The following is a 26,188-nucleotide window of genomic DNA, read 5'->3' as shown; positions in this document are numbered from 1 at the left end:
ACGTCTTTTGCCTTTTTTTTTTTTTAATATGTATTTATTTGGCGGTACTCGGTCATAGTTGCAGCATGTGGGATCTAGGTTAGTTTCCTGACCAGTGATGGAACCCCGGCTACCTGCATTGGGAGCAAAAGGTCTTAGCCACTGGACCGCCAGGGGAGTCCCAATTATTTCCCTAGTTGCACTCCATCTAAATAAAGATCCCAGGGGAAGCGGCCTTAGCTCCCCAGAGCTGACCAACTTTGTGACCAAGCCAATAGCATCATTTCTACCAAAGCGTTAATGGGGGTATATAGCAATTAAACTGTTTTCTTCCTTTTATTAGGATGGCAAACTTGAGTTACATCAAAAACTTCAGATTTAGCAGCTCAGCCAAAGATGAACTGGGATACTGCCTGACCTCAATCGAGGCTGCAATCGAATATATTCGGCAGGGAAGCCTCTCTGTTAAGCCAGTAAGAGCTCCCTCCTGTCCTGCCCTTTCTCTGTGGGTGCCATGGTGTGTGCGGCGGGATTCTCAGGGTGGTGTGGAGGAGGAGGATCAGAGATCCTCTCCCAAGAAAATGGGGCCTCAGCCATTTAAAAACTGCCTGGCAGACTGAACACGAAGCAGTCGGTAGGTTGTGAAAGTTGGCAGGTCATCCTTGGCTCTCACTTCATTGATCTCCTGCTTCATTAATCCTGGTCATCCTCGAATGCACATGGGCAGAAGGGGGCACCAGAAGCGGTGAATTAGGGTACCCTGATCATGCTGGGCAAGAGATGAGATTAATAATGTCTGCAGTTTTAAGGACTCAGCGGCCCTATTGTAATTTCCTTGGTTCGTTGATGAACTTAGACTGGCAGAGGCGATTATATTCCCACGAGAACTGAGAGGCTTAAACCAAGATTTCACTGCTGATTTACTTCGCATTATACCCACCACCAAAACGTGAGGGTACTCACAGAAATTGCAGAGTTGAAATCAATCGAATGGAGAGATTTCTGTATTAAAAACCCAGAGCCCCAAGGATTGAACATTCACACTCAATCTTAATGCCCCCCTGATGTTGGAAGCTCCCCAAAGTAAATGACAAGTTGAAACATCTGAAAAAGAACATACGCCTGTTCAAATGGGGACACTTGGGTACAAGCAGTTTCATGAATTCATTCACTGTTAACATGTTTATGTATTTTTCAGTCTTTTTCCTTGCCATGTATATCTTACATAATTGAAATGATATTGTAGATAACATTGCATACTGTTTCTTTCTCCAGAAAGGATAGTTTTCTTTTTTTTTCTGATTAGAAAACTAATATTTGCTTATAAGTAATAATGGCACCCCACTCCAGTACTCTTGCCTGGAGGGTCCCATGGATGGAGGAGCCTGGTGGGCTGCAGTCCATGGGGTCGCTAAGAGTCGGACACGACTGAGCGCCTTCACTTTCACTTTTCACTTTCATGCATTGGAGAAGGAAATGGCAACCCACTCCAGTGTTCTTGCCTGGAGAATCCCAGGGACAGGGGAGCCTGGTGGGCTGCCGTCTATGGGGTCGCAGAGAGTCGGACACGACTGAAGTGACTTAGCAGTAGCAGTAATATTTAATATATAAAAAGTTGCAGTGAAGACAGCAAAAGCCTCCTATAAGCACACTAGCTGCAAATGACTTTTATTAACATTTTGGTAGATGTCTTTTTCTGTGCTTACACAATTATATTTTTAACCAAAATTTGATTTTCTGCTGCACTTCTTGGCACATAGCCCGACTATCCTGGTACTTGCTGAAGAATTAAGTTCTGCTCTTGTCTGGGTTTGATTTGATCACCCATACACATATACAGGAGCTTTCCAGGTGGCTCAGGGGTAAAGAATCCCCCTGCCAATGCAGGAGACACAGGTTCGATTCCTAGGTCAGGAATATCCCATGAAGGAGAAAATGGTAACCCACTCCAGTATTCTTGCCTGGGAAAATCCCATGGACAGAGAAGTCTGGTGAGCTACAGTCCAAAGGGTCGCAAAGAGTCAGACATGACTGAGCCTGAGTATAAGCACACACACAGGTAAAATTAGAGGCTGTGCAAGAGTTGGACATAACTGAAGCAACTTAGCATGCATGCATCTCATCTCCGATGGGTCTTGTGCGACTCTCAAGAAAAGTTGCTTCTAATTCGGGCGAAACCATTAACATTCAGAATGTACATGTGGTGTACACAGGCGCCTCTGCATACACACGTGTCCACAGAGTCAGAAATGCCGCTCACTTCCAGAGCTGGGCAGTGAGATGTCCCAGGTTGAATCGTCTGCTGTGAGGTTCCAGGAACGCACGTTGTTCCCATGGTGCCTGCCTGGGGAGGTTTTCCATCACAGCCCTGCCCTTCTGGTCCTTTCCCTCTGATTGCTCTCCTCTCCTGGACCCACTGCCCTGCAGAGGCCTCGCCTCGTGCTCCTTGATGGGGCCTCGTCACCTGGAGGGAGGCACCCACCTCTTGAAGGTGCTCCTGTCCCCTTGCTGCCCGCTTCCTGTCCCGCAGCCATCCTGCTATCTCGATTCCCATGACGTGTAGGCAGGATCGCCAGCCCTTGAAGCCCTTTGGCCAGAGAATAAAGAGGTGGTTGACCGGACACCATTGCTCAGCTTCTCACACCTGCTTTGCCTTCAGAAAATGTTCCAAGTGGGATCAGGGGAGTATGTGAGGGGGCACCTCTCGTGCTGGTGTATGTTGGGGTCTAGCCCTTGGACAAGTCTGTCTCTCTGAGCCTCTGTCCTTTCTCCTGTCTACACTGGGGAGCATGTTGCATATTTCACCCCTGCAGGATGGTTGTGAGGATCAAATGAGATTTTTTTTTTTTAAATACTTATTTATTTTAGTTTGGTTGGGCTGGGTCTTAGTTGTGGCACGCCGGATCTTCAGTCTTCATTGCTCTGAGTCTTAGCCAATAGACCAGCAGGGAGGTCCTTAAATGGGATATTTGAAAGTGCCTTTTCAACGTATGAAGTGATAATTGATGCACTTCCTTGCTCTCGCAACACTCCTCATCTGGATGTCCCCGTTTCCTGATTCTCTGGTGTATTCTGTGTGGATCGCCCCAAGGCTGGCTGTTAACTTGGATGGGCAAGGTGGGTACACAGCCCAGTGTGCCCCTCTGGACTGGGCTGTCACACCAGCTGGTCCTGCCTTCCCGGGAGAAGGCTTGTCGATACCCCCAGACTTGGGACAAGGTTGCATCATCTTCATGGCCAGCCATGGAGCCCGACCCTTGGGTCTTGAAGGGATCAGACCTGAGAGCTGCCTGCCTTTACCTGTATGGACAGAGCAGGCGTTGCGGCTCACCTGTCGTGTGTGATGTCAGCGTTGGGATTTCGTCTGCGGTGTTGTCTCTGCCTTGGTGCAGTTCCATCTAGAAGTGTGTGAGGTCACAGCTGCTCGGTCGTGATATTTCCTGGGGAAAGAGCCCAGGTGTATCTCTAAACAGCAGGTGAGGTCTCTGAAAAGCATTAAGTGTTTCTAAATCAAATAATGTTTTCCTATTGACTATATATACTTTAATGTAGTTTCACGGAAATTTTCTTCCCAAGACATAATCCTTGTTGAGATGACTATAAACATTCTTTAAGTATGTTCATTAGTGAAGGCTTGAACTTTTGGAAAATAATCATTACTGGGGTGACTTTTACCTTTGTGGACAGAAAAAAAATGGGGCAGAACCCAAATAGTATTTCCACCCTTCTCTGCTCCAGCTTTGCAGGCTTTGGCTCACTCCTGCTTTACTGGGCTTCCAATAAATAGGGTTTACCCTTTTTCCAAATTGGTCTTAGCTGATATGTGATCTCTTCTGGTCATTCTTCCCTGAAGATTCAATCTTAGAAGATCTATCTCTTTTTATCACTGCCCTGTAAATAGTCACCCCAAGTGGAGGAAAGAGCCCCAGATTTACCTGAGCAATAAGATCTTTGATGTTTCTCTGACCCTGAGCTGCTCAGCTGTAAATCACTGAATAAAACAGTCGACAGAGGTTTATGCAGCAGATGTCAACGGGAGCAAAGGCGGCTATAATGGTGAGGGGTTGTTGTCTGCCAACACAACCCTGTGAGGGCGGCTGGTGTGAGGGGCCCTGATTGGCAGTGGACCCCAGAAGTGTTGGCAGCTTTATTTTTAACCAGACCGCCTACGTCAGAACTTAGGGGGCCACAGAGAGCTGATCCCATCATTTTCTCAGGGTTTGGTGAGCTCTGGCAGCAGCTGGCTGAGAACAACTCTTTCCATCTTCCGCCAGCATTCTTTCCAAGGAAGTTAATTTGTCATCAGAAAATGTAGTCACAGGTGCTTAAGTGAGCATTGAGTGTCTCTAGAAATGACTTCATAAAGTAAGAATATTTGTTTGGATTTTTGTATCTAGGTAAAAATAATCTGCACAATGAAGTTTATTCGTTGGGGTAGACTTTGTTGGACTTTGGGCCAAGGGGCCGTGTTGTCTGATGTTTCAATATGTATGTTCAAGATGCACAGCCCTTCTCTCTGTTGCTGAGACGCGTAGACCAGCCTGTCGAATGGTTCTCCTGTCTGTGTGTGCTCAGTCGCTCAGTCGCTCATTTGTGTCCGACTCTTTGCGACCCCATGGGCTGTAACCTGCCAGGCACCTCTGTCCATGGGATTCTCCAGGCAAGAATACTGGAATGGGTTGCCGTTTCCTCCTCCAGGTCTCCTGTCTGTGGGCCCACATACAACGCAGGGGACAGAGCTCGGCAGGCATTAGGAGAGAGACTGTGAGAGGCGGGGGAGGCCAGGACAACCTAGGTTGCCTTGGGGATGATAGTGCTGTGTGCATGCCACATTCCACACTTAGAGATGCTACATTCTACACACACACACACACACACTCACTCACACACACAGCCAGTACACTACCCACCTCCCACATCCCTGCTGGGTATTTGTTGTCAGAGCCCCGCTTCCTGGAGAGGTAAACGGGGAGCCCCTCTTCCAGCCTGATGAGGGTCTGCTGTGCGGCTGAGTGGGGGCAGGGAGAGGCACCGCCGGGCCCGCTCTGTGGGAGATAGCACCGATCGTCCCGGGTCCTCTGTTCTCAAGGACCTGCACTGCAGCTCATGACGTGTGAGAACATGGCTTATCGGCTTTTCCTGCAGGAGTCGGAGGGATTTGGTGACAGACTGTTCCTTAAGCAGAGAATGAGCTTACTGTCTCAGCTGACCTCAACGCCCATCGACTGCCTGTTTCAGGTAAGATACGGGAGGTCCCGAGGGTGCAGATGTGTGAGGAGTGCTCCGTCTTTTATTTTTTAATATATATTTATTTTTGTTTATTTGGCTGCTGCTGGGTCTTAGTTTCAGCATGTGGGATCTAGTTCCCGACCGGGGATCAGACCTGGGCCCCCTGCATTGGGAGTCTTAGCCACCGGGCCACCAGGGAAGTCCCAGGAGCTCTCCGTCTTTCCTCGCCTCTTGAGTCTCTGTAGAATCCATCAGGGTGGTTTGCATAGTTCAACACAGAAGTCCATTTTGTGCTCAAGGAGGCGCTAGGGATGCTGGGGTCTCATGGGATCAGTTTGCTGCCCGTCTTCTCTGATGTGAGCTGTGCTGCAGCCCTGCTGGATTGGGCCCCTGTGAGTGGAACCCTCTGCCTGGCTGTCCTCCTCTCTCCATTCAGCGAAACATAGCTTGTTCTTCACCGTCTGCTCAGTGGCACCTCACTGGCAGCTCTGCCAGAATCAGTGCCTCTTCTCAGCTCCAGGAACCTGCGTGATAGACACCTGTGTGCCCGCGCTGGGCTGGGAACACAGCACCTGCTGGTGGTTAGACCCCCAGGCAGTGCAGGAGGCTCCCTCCTCGGATCTGATCTACCACGGGGAGGCTGGTGAGGTGCCCTGGGAGGCAGTCATCAGGAGGCCACCAGCCAGAGTGCGTTCCATGAGCTCTGCGCCCCAGAAAGTCTCACTCCACATAGGAAACATATCCAGGAGTCACAGAGGTGAGCCCTGCAGTTGGCAGGGGTCTCCTACTAATTGCAGCTCTTTTGAAAGCCAAGGCTCTATTAGATTGTAAGACAATTGTAATCTAAAAGAAGGGTCAGAGTCTGCGCCAACCCTCAGGGTGGATTGTCCCCCCTTTGCCTGTTGCTCTGGAACTTTTGTCAGACTGTCGTTGTTTTAGTTATGGAAAAATCCTAACATTTGCAAAAGTAGAAGAGAGTAGTATGATGAACGAACCTCCATGTAGCCATCTCCCTAATCTTGTTTCATTTCTATCCCCTGGCCCCACTTTCACCATCCATCTAAATCATTTTGAAACAAGTCCCAGAGAACAAGTCATTTCATCCATCCACACATTGATGGGCTTCCCTGTTGGCTCAGATGGTAAAGAATCTGTCTGCAGTGCAGGAGATCTGGGTTCAATCCCTGGTTTGGGAAGATCCCCTGGAGGAGGGCGTGGCAACCCACTCCAGTATTCTTGCCTGGAGAATCCCCATGGACAGAGGAGCCTGGCAGGCTACAATCCCTGGGGTCGCAAAGAGTCAGGCACAAGTGAGCTACTAAGTACACACACATAGATATATGTTTCTGTAAGGATGCTTCAAAAATTCACAGTTTAGAGAACGAATCGTTCCGTCGTATCAACAGTGTTTTTGATGTCACTTTAGCACATTGCATCAGGTAACCAGAAGGAAGTGGAGAGACTTCTGAGTCAGGAAGACCAAGATAAAGATGCCGTCCAAAAGATGTGTCACCCTCTGTGTTTCTGTGATGACTGTGAGAAACTCGTCTCTGGGTAAGAGGGCCCCGCAGCACCGGGAAGGGGGAGACTCGGGGCCTGGGTGGAACTTTCCCCCTCGTTTGCTGTGCAATTTGGAATCAGAAACTTATCCTTGCTGCACTCTGCTGCTTCTGCTGTAAACTGGAGATGGTAACCTCCGCCTCTTCGGAGAATCAGATGAAATAAAAATATTTAGCACCCTCCTGGGCTGCTTAACCTGGGGAGGCGGGCAGAGGGCCTGCCCCTACCTCGGAAAGTGGGTTTTCGGATGGAGGACTGTCAGCTCCTCCCCACAACCTTTTCGGTCTCCTCTTATCTTTATCGGGCTCTTTGGCTGGGTGTCAAAGGCTGGAGGGCTGGGTGTGGGGAGGGTCCCAGCGGAAGCCATGGTTGATGCTCTCCGGGTCGCTGTAGAGGAGACCCAACTTGGATCACACCGGAGGTCTGTCTTCTGGTCCCAGGGCCCCAGCATGTCCTTACCTCGGTCTATTTCTCTGTATCCTCTTTCCCTTTTAGGAGGCTGAATGACCCCTCAGTTGTCACTCCATTCTCCAGAGACGACAGGGGTCACACACCGCTCCATGTGGCTGCCCTCTGTGGTATGTGGTCCAGCCTCTGTGCTCTCAGGGCAAAGGGATGGGGGCCAAGGGTGCCCCAGCAGAGCGTGGATGCTGGGGGAGGCGGTGTGGGGTGGTGGCAGGGATTGTATCACAGGCCCCCCACCCTGGGACCTTCATGTGCTGTCCCTGGGCTGGAAGAGCATGTGTCCGGGCTGTGTGGATGCCTGACACTGCTCTGGGCTGGTGTCCAGCCAGGGAAGGCTTGAATCTGAACTATGAGACTGAATTAAGGTTCTTATATTCCTGTTAAAAAAAATAACTTTACTATCTTTAATTTATTTTGTATTCTATATTCTTTTCCATCATGATTTATCATAGGATACTGAATTTAGTTCTCTGTCTTTTAAAGTGCACAAATAAAAGTGCACATTCAAGGTAGAAAACACAACATCTGTAAACTCTTGCATCCTGCAGTCGTCTAAAGATTGTTTTGATCCATGACTGAAACGTCACCATGCTTGAGTGTGTGTGTATATAAAAGATATGATATTGTGGGGCTCACACGGTCTGTGGGGTGCTTTTTTCCACTAGGAGATATGTAAGAACATTTCTCCATGTCAGTTTTTTTTTTCATGGTTGCACGGCATTCCACCCTTGAAGTGATGCACCCTGGACTCTTCTGTGGGCATCTAAGGCTCTTTTCTCCTCCCTTCTGTGGCTGCCGCAGGGGTGTTAGGTGGGGGTGGGGCCGAACTCCCTCCAGAGGGGAAGCATCACCCCAGGGTGTCCAGAGACTGCAGCGTGTGACTTGATGTTAGCTCTGGTTCCCCCCACACAGAAAGATACCTCCTGGCATGTCTCGTGCCAGCAGATGAGAGGGTGAAATAAAGCCGTGGCTTAGCTCAATGGTTTCAGAAAGCCCACCCTTTTCCCTTCTGTTCTGCAGGGCAGGCGTCCCTCATCGACCTCCTGGTTTCCAAGGGCGCGGTGGTAAACGCCACGGACTACCACGGCTCCACCCCGCTCCACCTTGCGTGTCAGAAGGGCTATCAGAGCGTGACGGTGAGCAGCTGGGCTCTGCTCGAGGCCTTGCAGGGCTGGCCTCTCCTCTGCTCCACGTGGCTCTGTGAGGTCACGGCAAGCCTGGGGTCTCTGGCGCCTCCCCCAGAGTCTGCTGGGCCAAAGCTGTTAGGTGTAGATTAGAAACGTCACGGTAATCCGCGGTAAGACAGGCACCCCCCCAGATACTAGAAATATTTTAGATAGAGCCCCAACATGGATTTTCCCTTAGACTTAATACCTATGGTGAGAAGACAGTCCAGAAACTGGAAAGCAAAATTGTTTTGCCAGTCACTGATGTTTCGATTTCAGATGAAGTTGTTCGGTACATAAAGTGCCTCCGTTCCTGCTAGTGATTGATGGGGGTTGTTTTTCTTTTTTAAAAAGTTTTTATTGGAGTATAGTTGATTTATAATGTTGTGTTAGTTTCAGCAAAGTGAATCAGTTATGCATATATCCACTCTTTTTTTTCTTTTTAATGATCTCTAAACTTTTTTGCAGGAAAGATGCATGACACTTTTTTTGCTTTCATTTTTCAAATTTTTTCAATGTTTTTGTGTAGTTGAAGTATAGTTGATTTACCATGCATAAGTTGCAGATGCACAGCAAAGTGATTCGGTTATATGTATGTGTGTATAGGTAGTGTATTTACAGTGTACAATCTTTTTTTTACCTTTTTAATTTAAATTTTTTTAGGCCAGTATATGTCTGACAATGCATACAAGTCTCAGCGCCCTGGGGTTGTGGGGAGCTGACCTTCACTGACTTATTAAGCACCAGGCCCAGGGCCAAGTACTTTTGTTTTTTGTAACTTTTTCTTTATTTTCTGGCCACGGCATGCAGGATCTTGACCAGGGATTGAACCCAGGCCCCTTTCAGTGGAAATGTGCTGTCCTAACCACTGGACCACCAGGGAAATCCCTATAGTATATATTCTTTTTCAGATTGGTTTCCATTATAGGGCTGATCTAATTGTAATTGTAATGTAAGTAGATAAGGTTGAAAATGGAGACTGGGCAACAACCCCCTGTAAGACCCCAGGCTGTGCTCCCCGAGGGCTCCAGCCTGCCCTGCCGTGCTCACTGGCGCTCACTGCTCTCTCCTCTCCCTTGGAAGCTGCTGCTGATGCACTACAAAGCCAGTGCCGAAGTGCAAGACAACAACGGTAACACCCCTCTGCACCTGGCCTGCACCTACGGCCACGAGGACGTAAGTGGTCCTTGCTGTCCCCGGGGAGGGGCCTTACCCTTTCTCACTGGAGGAGAAATGTGGATTTCACATTTGTTGCCTGTTGTATTTTATGTTGACAATTATTGGAACATTTGGTGTATTATTTTTTTAATTAAAAAATGTAAAAGCATATTACAGATGCTATATTGAAATAACAGAAATCTGAAAAGTAACTGCCCATTGTCTTTTCCTGAAATCTTATGCATCCTCCCTGCTGCCATCTGCTTCTTGCCTTTGTTCGTACTCAGTCTTTACATTTTATATTTTTGTGGTAATATCAAGGGATTTTACCATTTCCATTTTCCCTTAATATTTAACTGTGTATTTGTTTTTTTTCCCTAACCACTCTCTGCCTTGCTTCTCTCCATGGTGAAATATAGGTAGATTTATACAGACAAAGGGCTAGGTGGTTGAGGAGTGAAAATGAAATCATACTGTACACATGTTTAAAAAATATATTTATTCTTATTTGGCTGCATTGGGTCTTTGTGATGTACGGGATCTTTTGTTGCCGTTCGACGGTGGCATGTAGGATGGCTCAGCAAGCAAAGAATCTGCCTGGAGTGCAGGAGACACAGAAGATATGGATTCGATCCCTGGGTCGGCAAGATCCCCTGGAGAAGGAAATGGCAATCCGCTCTAGTATTCTTGCCTGGGAAATCCCATGGAGAGAGAAGCCTGGTGGGCTACAGTCCATGGGGTCGCAAAGAGTCAGACATGACTGAGCAACTAAGCACAGACATGCATACAATGTGGGATCTTAGTTCCCTGACCAGGGATCGAACCTGCATCCCCTGCATTGGAAGGCAGGCTCTTAACCACTGGACCACCGGGGAAGTCCCCCTGACATATTTTTATGCAGCTTATTTTCCTAACTTACTATATTGTGGACATCCTATAGGTCGATCAATGTAGATCTAGCCCATTCTGTAATCATTACACAATAATCCGTCGTGTGTATTGTGTCAGGGTCCCTGAGGCCACTCCCCAGTTCAGTGACTCACTGGGAAGGCTCACGGGACTCAGCGTCCAGTTGCTTCACAGCTCTGTTGTAGTGGAAGGACACAGAGCAAAACCAGCCAAGGGGAGGGTCCAAGGATAAAGCCTGGAGGAAACCAGGTACAGGCTTCCAAGAGTTGCTCCCTATGGAGTCACTCAGGACACACTTACTCCTCGAGCAGCGTAACAACACATGCACAGTGTTCTCCACCAGAAGCTCATTAGGGACTCAGTGCTCAAGATTTTGCTTGGAGGCTGGTAGTGTGAACCATATCTGCCTAGCATCTTTCAAATTCCATACTCCCAGAAGAACAGCAGGTGTTCAGCATAAACCATTGTTGGACAAACAGTTTAGGCCCAGTGAGCCCATCTTATCTATCAGTCAGGGCACTGTGAGAACGGTCCTCATATCCAAGCTCCCAAGGAACTTGGCCAGTCCAGGGCCAGACTTGCAGGTTGGCCTCTCACGGGATGATGGTCAGGCCTACTCTGGGAACTCCTTTCTACACATGATATGCGACAATTTATATTCAGCCATTCCAGTTGATTGGCAGTTGGGTTCTTAAAAAATAAAAATGATGTGTCCTGATCAGGTTACCTGGAACCCTGGAGGTGTAACATTCTATTACTGCATGTTTGCTTAGCAGATGGCACCTGGATCGAGTCGGGATACGGGCTGAGGCTGCAGGGTGCACAGATCTGCCGGGGCCTGGCCTGTGAGCTCACGGGGGCCTCTCCCATTCTGTTCGCAGTGCGTGAAGGCTCTGGTCTACTTTGACGTGCAGGCCTGCAGACTGGACATCGGTAACGAGAAGGGAGACACCCCCCTGCACATCGCTGCCCGCTGGGGTTACCAGGGCATCATCGAGACCTTGTTGCAGAACGGGGCGTCCACAGAGATCCAGAACAGGCTGAAGGAAACGCCCCTCAAGTGTGCGTTAAACTCAAAGGTAGCGTTTTTCCTCTCAGAGCAGCAGTATGATTAAAAAAAATAGCACCATCCGCAGGTCAGGTCTCTGCCGTGCTGCTCAAACTGCATCGGTCCCCAAGGCTAGCGTTTGTGCATACCCGCTGTGCTGCGTACCACACCTGGTTGTTAATGAGGTTCATGCAGTCATATTATTTTCCATCTTAGTAGGAGTTTTTCTCAGTGTCCTACCAAGAGCTGCTCCTGCAGAGTTTGCCTCTGAGGGCTGTTGGCTTGTGATTAGATAGAGTGAGAGGAGATGGGGCGGTGGGTCCGGCCAGGGAGAGCAGGGGCGGGGCATGGAGACAGCAGCATCAGCTCTGTTCCCTGTTCCTGTACCCTCAGCGCCTAAAACCTTATTCTGAGTCGGCCAGCTCTGGACGTCATTGGGTATAGTTTCCTCCATAAATGATTCGTTAATGAACCACTATCCTCTCCTGCCAGTAACTTCTGATTACACGTAGTTTGGGGCCACATGTCATGCAGTGCTCACTTGCAAGTGGGTCGGGAATGGGGGGGGTCCTTCCAGAGGCCAGGCCTGTATACCTTGTGGCAGCAACCCTGTTGAAGGGATGCCCACAGAGAAGCGTTTGACCAACGAGCCGGGGAGCACAGGGCCACCTGCCATGGCCATCCGTGGTCCTGATGTCCAGACCAGCCTGGCTGGTGGCTCGCACAGGTGATTCTGTTTCCATGCAGGTCTCCAGATGTCTCTCTCTGCACAGGCCCTACTTTTGCCTCTTGATGTTTTATCATTCCCAGCCCTCATCTAGGGAGTTCTTTTAGTTCCTTCCTGTCTTCTAGGAGTACCGGTTTTTGTTTTTAAACCACTTTATTGAGGTATGAGTGACATACAGAAAGCTCCTCAGATGGTAATAATTCTGCCTGCAATGCGGGAGACCTGAGTTCAATCCCTGGGTTGGGAAGATCCCCTGGAGAAGGAAATGGCAACCCACTCCAGCGTTCTTGCCTGGAAAATCCCATGGATGGAGGAGTCTGGTGGGCTATAGTCCATAGGGTCACAAAGAGTTGGACACGACTGAGCAATTTCACTTTCAGTTTCATTGAGGTATGCGTGACATACAGAAAGCTGTACACATTTAGCATATGCAACGTGATGGGTTTGGAGATAAGTCCATACCCATGAGACCAGCACCACAGTCTGTGCTGTAAACAGATGCATCACCTCCAGATGTTTACACTCCCGTGCCCTCTTTGTCTATTATTATTGTGTGTGTGATAAGGGCACAATGTAAGACCTAGTTTTTGGAGTTTTCTGAGCCAAGTTTTCAGAGGTTTAAATCCCTGCTCCTGGCCCCGGGGAGGGGAGCAGGCTCAGCTGCCCATGCCCTCACGGGGTCTCAGCTTTGCAGCAGCCAGAACTGGGGGACTGGGTGAGGCCACCCTTGGCTGGAGATGCCCATGAGGGGCTGAGGGCACCTCTGTCCTCGAGCTTCTCCCAAAGGCCCTTCCAGAAGGAGATCTGCAGACAGAAGAAGCAGACGGCCGTCCTGCCTGACTTTGAGCTGCCCCGACTTGAGGCCCCTGTCTGCCAGTGGAAAGGCCGTGTTTTAGGCCTGTGGACAACCAGCCCAGGCTGGACCAGGCAGCCTCTGAGGCCCCTCTGTGCCTGGGTTCCCTTGTTCCCCAAGCCCATTAATGGGGAGACCGGCTCCTCCTGTTGGACTTAGTGTGAACCCGAGTAGGTTTCCGCCCGCTGTGGGCCTGGCTGGGCTGTGTGCCCTCCCGAGGAGGTGGGGAGCACCATACAGGTGATGAGACTTCGGTGACTCATCTCAGGACTCATCTGCGTCCCCTTCGTCCTAGATTCTGTCCATCATGGAAGCCCACCATCTGTCCTTCGAGAGGAGGCAGAAGTCTTCAGAGGTAAGACGGCAGGGCTGCACTCATCGGCCCTGTTGCGACCAGCCTCTGTCTGGCCCTCACCCCCTCTCTTGCCGGGCTGTAGGTGTCTGTGCAGGCCCCTCAGTGCTCCATGGACTCCATCAGCCAGGGCTCCTCCACCTCCAGCTTCTCCTCCGTGTCGCTGAGCTCCAGGCAAGACGACCCCAAGAAGGACTACAGAGAGGTGAGGCCCCCAGACAGGAGGGTGGAGGGGGCCTGTGTTCTGGGGGCCACTTAGAGCCCCGGCCTGACGGGGGCCATGCCGTGCCCTTGGGGGAAGCCCAGCCTCCTCCTCCTTGCCCTTCATGGACACACGTGCTTAAGTGTCTGTGTGTGTGTGTATGGGAGTGGGTGTGTGTGATGGGAGGGGGAGTATTCTAAGAAGCCTACAGGTAGAGTCACCTGTAGGTCCACTGCTTTAAGATTATTTTACAGAGCACTTTCTCTGCCCTTCCATCCCGCTCTGTCAGCACACTTATTAACTTGGTGTGTCATTCCTGACTTCCTGCTGAGTTTATGGAGATAGTTACGTGTCCTCTCGCATTACTTTTTATAAAAGCTGACTTATACCCTGTTTTTTTGTTTTTGTTTTTCTGTCTAACTTACCTTAGAGCTTGTCCAGAGTCAGCCCACAGAGTAGATCATGGCATGGATGTGTCCCAGTTCCTCCCCTGTGGTTGGGGAGCCCTCACTGACCCCACCCCGGGGCCCCTCCACCCCTTCCACCCCTAGCTCAATGCAGAACCACAGCGAAGAAAAGCCTAGAGACATGCTCCAGGGCCTAACACAGGCCAGGAGTGGATCCATGAGCTTTAACCTCATGGTATCCTAGCTGGTGGATAACGAGAGCTGAACAGATGCAGGTCTGACGGGTGGTCGCCCTCTTAGGAAGCACTTGGGCTCCAGGTGGCTGGTGTCCCCCTGTGCCACACAAGTGGCAGGTCATCTTATAGGCCTTATGTGGAAGGTGCCCTGTGCGAACAACTTCGGGGGTGTGTTTGAAAGATACTGAATGAAATCAAGAGACGGGAAAGCTACTAGGTCTTCAGAATGCTCTTTTTTTGGTTTGTTTTTCTAATAATAACATGAATTTCACCTTTATTTATTCTTTTTGACCATGAGGCTTCTGGGAGCTTAATTTCCAGACCAGGGATTGAATCCAGGCCCCCAGCAGTGGAAACACTGAGTTCTAACCACTGGACCACTAGGGAATGCCCAGAATGTGATTTGTATTGTTTCTAGTCTTACCATATTATTATATTTTCCCTTACATTCTTTTTCCTTTTATTAAGGTAGAAAAACTTTTAAGAGCTGTTGCTGATGGAGACCTGGAAATGGTGAGTTTTGTTTATTAATTAATAGTTTATTTTTTAGAAAGATTTAGGTTCATAGCAAAATTGAGCAGGAAGTACAGACAGAGTTCCTATATCTTATCTCCAAACACATAAACCTCTATAAAAATGGTGAGTTTTTAGAAGTGAATTTCAAACGGCTTGCTCTCAGCTGAAGCAGCTGTGCCCGTGTGTTTGGTCTTCAGGTGAGTCAGGAGCTGTGGGGGGTCTTTGTTCACGTTCACGCAGAAGGGGTGCATTTCATGAGTGATGGTGATGGGATGGGACGTACCCCCCAACAAGTAACGAGGCAGGTGGGATAAAGCCTCAGAGGAAGCCTGCCCCCGCCTTTTAGACATTCATATTCCAGGAGGGTGGCGATGCTGGCAAGAGGGCCGGATCCCACTAGCCAGGAGCAAGGTGAACAGATTGGGTAGGGGATGGGTAGAGGTGGCGAAGGGGAGGACAGAGCACAGAGGGCCTTGGTGTGGCCCTGCAAGGAGCTGTGGGCAGTGTGGCATCCTGGTCAGGAGGCTGAGTCCCAGGCTCGGAGCTGAAAGGACCCACAACAAGCAAGTGTCCAGATGAGACGGCGCTAAGGTGTGCGTCCTAACCCTTCCTGTCAGGCGACGGGGAACAGCTGTGATGAGATCACTGGAAACACTCATGGGCAGTCCCCCTGGCTTATCTGAGGCTTCCTGAAAGGAATTTGTTCTGTCTTCCACTTTATTTTTTAAAAATTTAAAAAAAAAAATTTTTTTTTTTTTTTAATTTATTTGGCTACAACGGGTCTTAGATGCAGCATGCGGGATCTCTAGTCGTGGCCTGTGGGATCTAGTTTCCTGACCAGGAATTAAACCGAGGCCCCCTGAGTTGGGAGGAAGGAATCTGAGCCACAGGACCAGGGAAGTCCCCTGACTTCCACTTTAAAAGGAGTAAATTAGCCCTTACCAGATTTGGAGCCTTGAGTGGATCGGGTTTACAAGAGCGCTTTTAAGAGTCATGTTTCAAGAGTGCTTCTCAAGGATGGTGGAGTTTGGGGTGGTGGACAGAATTTCCTGGGATTTGATTAGCACAGTCTCCGGGGGTATATGGAGTCTGAACATAGTTATCAGTGTCTTAGCCTCTGCCCAGAGCCCACTGTGAACCCCCAGCCTGACTCACAGCTCCTCTCATGGGAGGATCTGGGGTATGGATCTGGCTGGTGCCGGCTGCTGCCCTCTCGAGACCAGCCCCAGGGAAGTCAGCGTTCTTTAGGGAAGCCAAGGAGGAGTTTCTCAGGCTCCTATGAGTGTAGAGAAGAGACCGACCCTTCTGTGTCATGACACATCTGCTTTCATCCTGTGGGCGGGCGAGGGGGTGGGGCCGCTCACAGAGGAGCTGAGCAGAGGCAGGCTGCCCGGTGCCCGGTGGTCACCACCCAAACCCATCCACACACGACACAGCCCCCATCCCACAGCCCGAGGCCACCGCCCTCAGCCCCCTTCCCCCATCGTATATCTTCTAACCACCGCCAAGAGGAATCGCCCTGAGTCCAGTCTGTCCCAGCCAGCCTGGGAGGTGAGGCCCCGGGGTCAGGTGAGGCCTTCGGCCTGGATGGAATATTTGCTGTCAGCAGTGTGGAGGGGCCCTGGAGGGGGGGTGTTTGGAGGGGCATGGGATCTTCCTGGGGCCCTCTGTCACCCCTTGCAGGCATTTGCTGGCTTCCCCAGGGCTCAGAACCAGGCCTGGAAATGTATTTGTGTTTTCTCACATTTAATATCCCAGAAACTGGCCTTTACTGGAACATAAATTTGACCTGTTAGGGGTCTTTCCAGTGCTTTCGCCTGTGGGCTACAGCATTAAGGTGGAAGGGATGCTTGTGAAGTCAGAGAGCCTGTGTTTAGGTTCTGGCCACCACTTCCTCATCATGTGGTCTTGAACAAGTTGTTGGCCCCTTGGAGTGAGTCTGCTCCCTGATAAGATGAGACAGACTGCTTGTCGAAGGAGGACAATTAGATAACATAAGAGGACGTAACATAAGAGGAGGTGCTCGCGAGATGCTCTAGGACCAGGGCTTTAAAGCTGTCACCCTGAAGCAGCACCACGCTGCCCCTTTCTAAGACAGAAGAGAAGAATCTAATGCAATCTGCAGAAATGGTAGCTCCATCTCTCTGTCACCACTAAAAGGATTTAGAAAGGCCTGAGCACAGGAGACCCTGGAGTCCTCAAGAAAGAGCACCATCATGCATAAGGTACTTTCGTGGTGGTGGAGATGTAGGTCCTGATTTGGGAACATTTATGTGTGTGTGTGGATGTGTGTGCATATGGTGTGTGTGTGGTGTGTGTGTAGGACACTGTATGTGTGTGTGTGTGCATGTAGGACACCATAGCTTGTACAGGAGCTGAGGATGGGTTTTCAGTCCGCATCTCTCCTCACTGCCTGACACCAGGTGCGTTACCTGTTGGAGTGGACGGAGGAGGACCTGGATGAAGCAGAAGACGCTGTTGGGGCGGTGGAGCTTGAGTTCTGTCACCCCTTGTGCCAGTGCCCCAAGTGTGCTCCAGCTCAAAAGGTTTGGCGTCTCTTCTGTTGGAAGGTGGGGGCGGGAGTAGGCGGCCAGTTCTTCTTTCTCCCTTTAGGAAAGTCGTCCCCTTCTCAGCCAGCTAAGGCCGAGTGGCTGGCTGTAGGTGTCCCTTGAGACCCAGCTCAAGGTAGGGGAAAGTGGACACGCATGCAGGATCAGCTTGGGCTGCCTGCCTTCTGAACGCGCAGGTCAGGGCACAGGGCCACGCACGAGGGTTTAGTGTTTCAGCGGTTCTCAGGGCCCCTGAGTCACAAGGCAGGAGCTTATGAACAGACACACACCAAGGGGCTGTGTCCGTGTGGCCGTGGTCCCCTGGGGAGGCTGCAGGCGACATCAGCTGCCCTCTGCCTTGGCTCATGTTGGTGCACCCTCTGTGGGAGGGCCCCCCTCCTAGCACAGAGAGACCCCTGTCCCCTCTCCACCCCCCATTTCCCGCAGTGGTAATAGCTTGCAAAAGTACAGTACGTACCCTGACCAGGGCATCGCCATGGACACAGTCCATCCGTCTTAGATCTCCCGTTTTACTTGTGCTTGTGTGCATGTATATATGTTTAGTTCTGTCTCATTTACACATGTGAAGGTTTGTGCATCCACCACCACAGTCACGGTACAGATCAGTGTTCACATCACAAGGAAAATCACTCATGTTGCCTCTAATAACCACACCTCCTCACCCCACCCCACCATCCCTGGCCCCTAGTCACCACTATCTGTTCCTCAGCTCTAATGTTTTTGTCATTTCAAAAATGTTATATAAATGTCATCAATACGGCATGCACCCATCGGGGACTAGCTCTGCTCATTCAGCCTAATTCCAGGTCGTAGCGTGTCATCAACATTTTGTTCTTTATCACTGAGCAAGCTGTAACACGCCACTGGGCTGGAAGAGGGTGAGGGGTTAATTTAATCACAGCATGAAGCAATTTACTTTTGTGTCTTTTTGAGAAATTACAAAGGAGAAAAAGGTAGTAGGTTTTAAGTGAGCAGGAACGTAAGTTTATCTGACAAATTCAGCAGACACTGTGATGTGTAATTCCGTTTTTTTTTTTTTACAATTAATGAACTGTGAGGTGGAAAAAACAAAGTAAACAGCAAGAAGAACAGCAGAGATACAGTGATTGCCTCCAGCCATACAGTCATCGGCTGGGCCTGAGGTGCTACTTCACATCACATCCTTTGAAACAGCATCTGCCTTTTTTAATCCCTTTGATTTTTAAGCAGCCCACGTAGGAGAGGTCAGTTTTCAGGTTTTTGGACTGTGAATATCCAGCAGCATGGGGACAGAACAAAAGTCACACATCCCAGCGTGCACTCTGCTGCAAAGGTTCATGTGAGCGACAGTCTCAGCCATCTCTTAGGTTAGAGACACCCATGGTGAAGCTTTTTTTAATAAGGTAGTATTATCTTGCTCTGTATCTGTTTTGTAAAGTCAAATTACTTTTCTTAACATGGGACCTTGAGTTAGACAGCACATGAGTACATACTATATATACAAAATCATTTACAGCTGCTCAAAAACAATGAACCACTTAGGTAAACATTTAACAGGACATGGATAGGTTCTGCATGCTGGAAATCACAAAATGTTGATGAAAAAAATCAATCAAAGAATGCCTAAATACTTAGAGAGATAAACAGACTCATGAAGCCTCGACATAGGAAAGAAGTTATTTCTCCCCAGATTGATCTACAGTTTTAATGCAATTCTTATCAAAATCCTAACAAAGCTTTTGTAGACATAGACAAGCTAATTTTAAAATTTATACGGAAAGGTGCAGGTCCCAGAATACTCAACAACAATCCTGGCAAAGAAGAATAAATTAGGATCACTCTACCCAATATTAAGGCTGACTATGTAGATACACTCATCAAAACAGTGTGGCCCAGGTGGAGGGACAGACACACAGATCAGACAGATCAGAGCGCTCAGAAACAGACCCACACAGACATGGCTGCGGAGGTCCAACAGGAAGGTGGTGGGGAAAGGACAGCCTTTTCAACAGATGGGGCTGGAGCAAACGGACATGTTCAGGAAAAAAAATAAAGAATCTCAACCTAAACTCACACCTTGTACAAAAACTGATGCAAAGTGGATCACAGACCTAACTGTAAAATGTAAAATTATAAAACTTTTAGAAAAAAAATACGGGGAAATCTTTGGAATCCAGCATTTAAGCAGAGAGTTCTTAGACTGGACACCCACAGCATGATCCATAAAGGACAATGGATAAACTGGACTTCTCATTTATTTTTTTAATTAATTAATTTATTTTAATTGGAGGCTAGTTACAATATTGTAGTGGTTTTTGCCATACGTTGACATGAATCAGCCATGGGTGTACATGTGCTCCCCATCCTGAACCCCCCTCCTACCTCCCTCCCCATCCCATCCCTCAGGGTCATCCCAGTGCACCAGCCCTGAGCACCCTGTCTCATGCATCGAACCTGGACTGGCGATCTATTTCACGTATGATATTATACATGTTTCAATGCTATTCTCTCAAATCATCCCACTCTCGCCTTCTCCCACAGAGTCCAGAAGACTGTTCTTCTGTGTCTCTTTTACTGTCTCGCATATAGGGTCATCATTACCATCTTTCTAAATTCCATATATATGCGTTAGTATACTGTATTGGCGTTTTTCTTTCTGGCTTACTTCACTCTGTATAATAGGCTCCAGTTTCATCCACCTCATTAGAACTGATTCAAAGCTTTCTTATCCATTTGTCTGCCAATGGACATCTAGGTTGCTTCCATGTCTTAGCTATTGTAAACAGTGCTGCAATGAATATTGGGGTACACATGTCTCTTTCAGTTCTGGTTTCCTTCGTGTGATTGCCCAGCAATGGGATTGCTGGGTCATATGGCAGTTCTATTTCCAGTTTTTTAAAGAATCTCCACACTGTTCTCCATAGTGGCTGTACTAGTTTGCATTCCCACCAACAGTGTAAGAGGGTTCCCTTTTCTCCACACCCTCTCCAGCATTTATTGTTTGTAGACTTTTGAATAGCAGCCATTCTGACCAGTGTGAGATGTTACCTCATTGTGGTTTTGATTTGCATTTCTCTGATAAAGAGTGATGTTGAGCATCTTTTCATGTGTTTGTTAGCCATCTATATGTCTTCTTTGGAGAAATGTCTGTTTAGTTCTTTGGCCCATTTTTTGATTGGGTCATTTATTTTTCTGGAATTGAGCTGCAAGAGCTGCTTGTATATTTTTTAGATTAATTCTTTGTCAGTTGCTTCATTTGCTATTATTTTCTCCTATTCTTAAGGCTGTCTTTTCACCTTGCTTATAGTTTCCTTCATTGTGCAAAGTTTAATTAGGTCCCATTTCTTTATTTTTGCTTTTATTTCCATTGCTCTGCGAGGTGGGTCATAGAGGATCCTGCTGTGATTTATGTTGGAGAGTGTTTTGCCTATGTTCTCCTTTAGGAATTTTATAGTTACTGGTCTTACGTTTAGATCTTTAATCCATTTTGAGTTTATTTTTGTGTATGGTGTTAGAAAGTGTTCTAGTTTCATTCTTTTACAAGTGGTTGACCAGTTTTCCCAGTACCACTTGTTAAAGAGGTTATCTTTTCTCCACTGTATATTCTTGCCTCCTTTGTCAAAGATAAGGTGTCCATAGGAGCGTGGATTTGTCTCTGGGCTTTCTATTTTGTTCCACTGATCTGTATTTCTGTCTTTGTGCCAATACCATACTGTCTTGATGACTGTAGCTTTGTGGTATAGTTGGACTTCTCATTTAGAAACTTGCCCTGTGGAAACCCATGCAAAGAAGCTACAGGCAAACTACTGACTTAAAAGAAAATGTCTGCAAACCATGTATCTGACAAAGGGCCAGAATCTAGACTATACAAAGAACCTCCAAAACTCAATAGTAAAAACAAACCAGTAAGAAAATGGGCATAGAAAATGAACGTTCATTTCACCGAAGAACATTTAAAGATGGCAAATAAGCATGTGAAAGGATGTTAAAGGTCATCACCCTTCAGGGAAATGCAAAGTATAACCACCATGAGACAGTGCTACGCACCTAGCAGAAGGGCTAAAATAAAAATTAGTGAAAAGTGACAATACCAAATGTTGGTGAGGATGCGGGGAAATTGGTTACTCATCCATTGCTGCTAGGAATGTAAAAGCCACTTTGGAAAAATGTGTGTGGTGTTGTTCCGTATAAAACTAACCATAGAATTACCCTGTAATTGCAATATGATTCAGCAGTTGCTTTCCTTATTGATCTTAGTGGAATGGAAGATCCACTAAGGGCAACTGATCTTTGTGGAATGGAAACATGTTCTCACAAAAACCTGTAAACAAATGTACACAGCAACTTAAAAAAAATTTTTTTATTGGAGTATAGTTGCTTTACAATGTTGTGTTAGTTTCTGCTGTACAAAGTGAATCCGCTCTATACTATACCCCCTCTTTTGCATTTCCTTCCCATTTAGGTCACCACTGAGTCAAGTTCCCTGTGCTGTACAGCCATTTCTCATTAGTTATTGGTTTTATACATAGGATCAATACTGCATATATGTCAATCCCAATCTCCCAATTCATCCCTCGCCTTACCCCCTTTGGTGTTCCATACCTTTGTTCTCTACGTCTGTGTCTTTATTTCTGCTAATAGGTTCATCAGCAACTTTATTTGCCATATCCCCAAACCAGAGACAACCCACATGTCCTTCAACAGATTAACTGGCTAAACGAAGTGCATCAGGCTCAGTGGTAAAGAATAAACTGTTGATTACTTGAAACAACCTGGGATCAGGGCATTTAGTTGTCTCCTGCTTTGGGCTTTGTGAATAAACCAACCAAGAACATTTGTGTGTACAGGTCTTTGTGTAAACATATGTCTACTTGGGTAATTATCCATGAGTATAATTGATATGTTACACAGGACTGGAAAAGGTCAGTTTTCATTCCAATCCCAAAGAAAGGCATTACCAAAGAATGCTCAAACTACCGCACAATTGCACTCATCTCACACGCTAGTAAAGTAATGCTCAAAATTCTCCAAGCCAGGCTTCAGCAATATGTGAACCGTGAACTTCCAGATGTTCAAGCTGGTTTTAGAAAAGGCAGAGGTACCAGAGGTTCAAATTGCCAACATCCCCTGGATCATTGAAAAAGCAAGAGAGTTCCAGAAAAACATCTATTTCTGCTTTATTGACTATGCCAAAGCCCTTGACTGTGTGGATCACAATAAACTGTGGAAAATTCTGAAAGAGACGGGAACCAGACCACCTGACCTGCCTCTTGAGAAACCTATATGCAGGTCAGGAAGCAACAGTTAGAACTGGACATGGAACAACAGACTGGTTCCAAATAGGAAAAGGAGTACGTCAAGGCTGTATATTGTCACCCTGCTTATTTAACGTATATGCAGAGTACATCATGAGAAACGCTGGACTGGAAGAAACACAAGCTGGAATCAAGATTGCCGGGAGAAATATCAATAACCTCAGATATGCAGATGACACCACCCTTATGGCAGAAAGTGAAGAGGAACTCAAAAGCCTCTTGATGAAAGTGAAAGTGGAAAGTGAAAAAGTTGGCTTAAAGCTCAACATTCAGAAAACGAAGATCATGGCATCCGGTCCCATCATTTCATGGGAAATAGGTGGGGAAACAGTGGAAACAGTGGCTGACTTTATTTTTTGGGGCTCCAGAATCACTGCAGATGGTGATTGCAGCCATGAAATTAAAAGACACTTACTCCTTGGAAGGAAAGTTATGACCAACCTAGATAGCATATTGAAAAGCAGAGACATTACTTTGCCAACAAAGGTCTGTCTAGTCAAGGCTTATGGTTTTTCCAGGAGTCATGTATGGATGTGAGAGTTGAAATATAAAGAAAGCTGAGCGCAGAAGAACTTATGATTTTGAATTGTGGTGTTTGAGAAGACTCTTGAGAGTCCCGTGGACCGCAAGGAGATCCAACCAGTCCATCCTAAAGGAGATCAGTCCTGGGTGTTCATTGGAAGGACTGATGTTGAAGCTGAAACTCCAGTACTTTGGCCACCTGATGCAGAGAGCTGACTCATTGGAAAAGACCCTGATGCTGGGAAAGACTGATGGCAGGAGGAGAAGGGGACGACAGAGGATGAGGTGGTTCGATGGCATCACTAACACAATGGGCATGGGTTTGGGTAGAATCCGGGAGTTGGTGATGGACAGGGGGTCCTGGCGTGCTGTGATTCATGGGGTCGCAAAGAGTCAGACACGACTGAGCGACTGAACTGACACAGGAGGTATATGTTAACTTCATAACAAATGGCCAGTTTTCCAGTGATTATAGCATTTTTCATTCCCCACCAGCAGGGTGTGAGAGTTCTAGTTGACTTATATCCTGGTCAACAATTGGTATTTTGACTTTTTAACTTTAGCCCTTCTGGTAAGTGTGCAGTGGTGTTTCATCATGTTTTTCCCCTTCTACTTCTTCACTTGTTTGTGGTTTTTGAAGTATAACTTATGTACAGTAAAATTCACCCTTTAAGTTCAGCATAGTTTTTTAAAGAGATAATATTATTAATCATCAAGAAGTGAACTAGATAACCCAAGTTTTAATCCTTGATCAGTCACAGAAACCACTGACATACTCATTCCACTATCAAATACTTGATCCAGCATCACAATTCAATGTTTATTTTTAGTTCTATTTCTTTGTTTTGTTTGCCCTTTTAATTTAGTGATTGATTTTCCTTGTATCTGCATGATTGGTTTTAAAACTATTGTGAATAATAAAGAAGTTCCATGATAAACATGAAGGGGAGCTTCAGCTTGAGAGATAAATAGCCAACAGCTTTCTGAGGTTTGACAAACGAATGCTTAACCACCAGCGCAGGCAAGAGAATAGACTGTCTATCACCCCCGATATTCCCTCCCGCCCCTTTGAAGTTGGCTGGATTGCATGTTCCCTCTCCCGACTGTCACTTATGTGCTTCGTGACCCTTTAGTTTTGTGATTCTTGGTTTGATTTGCATTTCCCTGGTAACTAAAGATGTTATTTTATGTGCTCATTTTTTACTATTTATTTGGCTGTGCTGGGTCTTAGTTGCTGCATGTGACCTCTTAGTTGGGGCATGTGGGATCTCGTTCCCCTACCAGGTACCAAACCTGGGTCTGCTGCATCGGGAGCATGGAGTCCCAGCTACTGGACCAGCAGGGGAGTCCCTTAGGTGCTCCCCCACCAAGCTCAACTGTCTTTTGTGCCGCTGCTGCTGCTGCTAAGTCAGTTCAGTCGTGTCTGACTCTGTGTGACCCCATAGACAGCAGCCCACCAGGCTCCCCTGTCCCTGGGATTCTCTAGGCAAGAACACTGGAGTGGGTTGCCATTTCCTTCTCCAATGCATGAAAGTGAAAAGTGAAAGTGAAGTCGCTGAGTCGCGTCTGACTCTTTGCGACCTCATGGACTGCAGCCCACCAGGCTCCTCCGTCCATGGGATTTTCCAGGCAAGAGTACTGGAGTGGGGTGCCATTGCCTTCTCCGGTCTTTTGTGAAGCCTTTTGTGAAGTCCTTTGAAAATCTTTTACCTATTTTTTTTTAAAGTTGGATTGTCTTACTGAGTTGTAAGCGAGCTTGTTCTGTTTTGAATTTCTGGTTGGTACAAGTCCTTTGTCGGATATACATATTGCAAACATTTTTTTCCCTGTCTGTGACCTGCCTTTTCATTTTCTTACTTGCCTTATGCAAAGAGCAAGTATTAAATATTTTTATTGTCCAGTTTATCAAACTTTTGCTTTTTGTGTCCTAGCTATTCTTTGCCCATCCCAGCGTAGCAGAGATTTTCCTTTGTGTTCACATGTAATAGCTGTAGCTTTTACATTTAGGTCTGCGATGCACTTTAGTGTGTGTGTTGGGTGTGAGGTAAGGGTTGATGGGCAGTTTCTGCCTATATGGATATCCACTTGTTCCAGCACCATCTAAGACAGGACTTGCTTTCGCCATTGAACTGCCATGGCATAATATGGTATCATTGTAGGGGGCTTGCTTTCTTGAAAATGGAAGTTACACTTTGATATATCAGACCTTTCTAAAGTATTAATTCACTTATAGGCAGCCTGATTCAGGATCCCGCTGTGATTCCAGATTTTACAGAGGGGCTGCTGGGACAGGTGGCTTCAATTCCTTTAGCCAGTTTTCTTAAAAACTAACGACATTTGTTTCCACCTCCTGCCCTTACTAGAAGCTGGCAAAGATTCCCGCCAGTGGGCTTGGTGTGAATGTGACCAACCAAGATGGCTCCTCCCCGCTGCACGTTGCTGCCCTGCACGGTCGGGCGGACCTCATCCTCCTCCTTGTGAAGCATGGTGCCAGCGTGGGGGCCCGAGACGCCAGCCAGGCTGTGCCACTCCACCTAGCCTGCCAGCAGGGCCACTTCCAGGTACCAGTGCTGAGTCTTGGGCAGCGTGGACAGGGTTAGAACCTCACCTCATGGGGATACTACAGAGGGGGAAGGTGGCTGTCCAAAGGGATGGGCCTGTGTCCTTCCTCCCAGCCCTGAGATTCTGAGATGCACAGGGCAGGGCCGCTTGGCAACAGAACACACAGCCCTGGTGCTTTTGGGGGCGGAGCCAACCAGAGCCAGTCCTGATTCTCACCCCCACCTGGAACTGCCTCTGTCTTATTCTTGGGCTTTGGTCATTGAGGGCTGAAGTGTGTCTGATCACCTCTGTGTTCCCACAGCTCCTGTCTTGTGCCAGACAGTTAAATATCTATTTATTTTTTTCATCTTCCCTTAGTAGTTCTACTGTAAGCTTATTAAAGACAGGAATCATGTTTCAGGTAATGCCTAGCATCAGCTTCCTAACATGTAAA

At 47.6% G+C, this 26,188-nt stretch overlaps 1 protein-coding gene across 4 annotated transcripts in view; it reads left to right on the top strand.

Moving 5' to 3' along the window:
* Nucleotides 1-26,188, top strand: part of ANKRD27 (ankyrin repeat domain 27) — a 60,839-nt gene that overhangs the window by 27,318 nt on the left and 7,333 nt on the right. For all 4 annotated transcript variants that reach the window (XM_086351717.1, XM_086351718.1, XM_086351716.1 and 1 more), the window contains 12 exons: nt 323-452; nt 5,125-5,217; nt 6,635-6,762; nt 7,264-7,346; nt 8,254-8,369; nt 9,483-9,575; nt 11,348-11,545; nt 13,390-13,449; nt 13,532-13,651; nt 14,760-14,804; nt 17,231-17,353; nt 25,557-25,754. In XM_086351717.1, the coding sequence (XP_086207843.1) occupies nt 323-452; nt 5,125-5,217; nt 6,635-6,762; nt 7,264-7,346; nt 8,254-8,369; nt 9,483-9,575; nt 11,348-11,545; nt 13,390-13,449; nt 13,532-13,651; nt 14,760-14,804; nt 17,231-17,353; nt 25,557-25,754 (1,387 nt within the window). The remainder of the gene's footprint in view (nt 1-322; nt 453-5,124; nt 5,218-6,634; nt 6,763-7,263; nt 7,347-8,253; nt 8,370-9,482; nt 9,576-11,347; nt 11,546-13,389; nt 13,450-13,531; nt 13,652-14,759; nt 14,805-17,230; nt 17,354-25,556; nt 25,755-26,188) is intronic.

The sequence above is a fragment of the Bos grunniens genome, chromosome 18 (assembly GCF_055505025.1).
Source record: "Bos grunniens cultivar Pamir isolate PY7600 chromosome 18, Bosgru_T2T1.0, whole genome shotgun sequence".
NCBI classification, from domain to species: Eukaryota; Metazoa; Chordata; class Mammalia; order Artiodactyla; family Bovidae; genus Bos; species Bos grunniens.
This window is presented reverse-complemented; position numbering and strand designations above follow the sequence as displayed.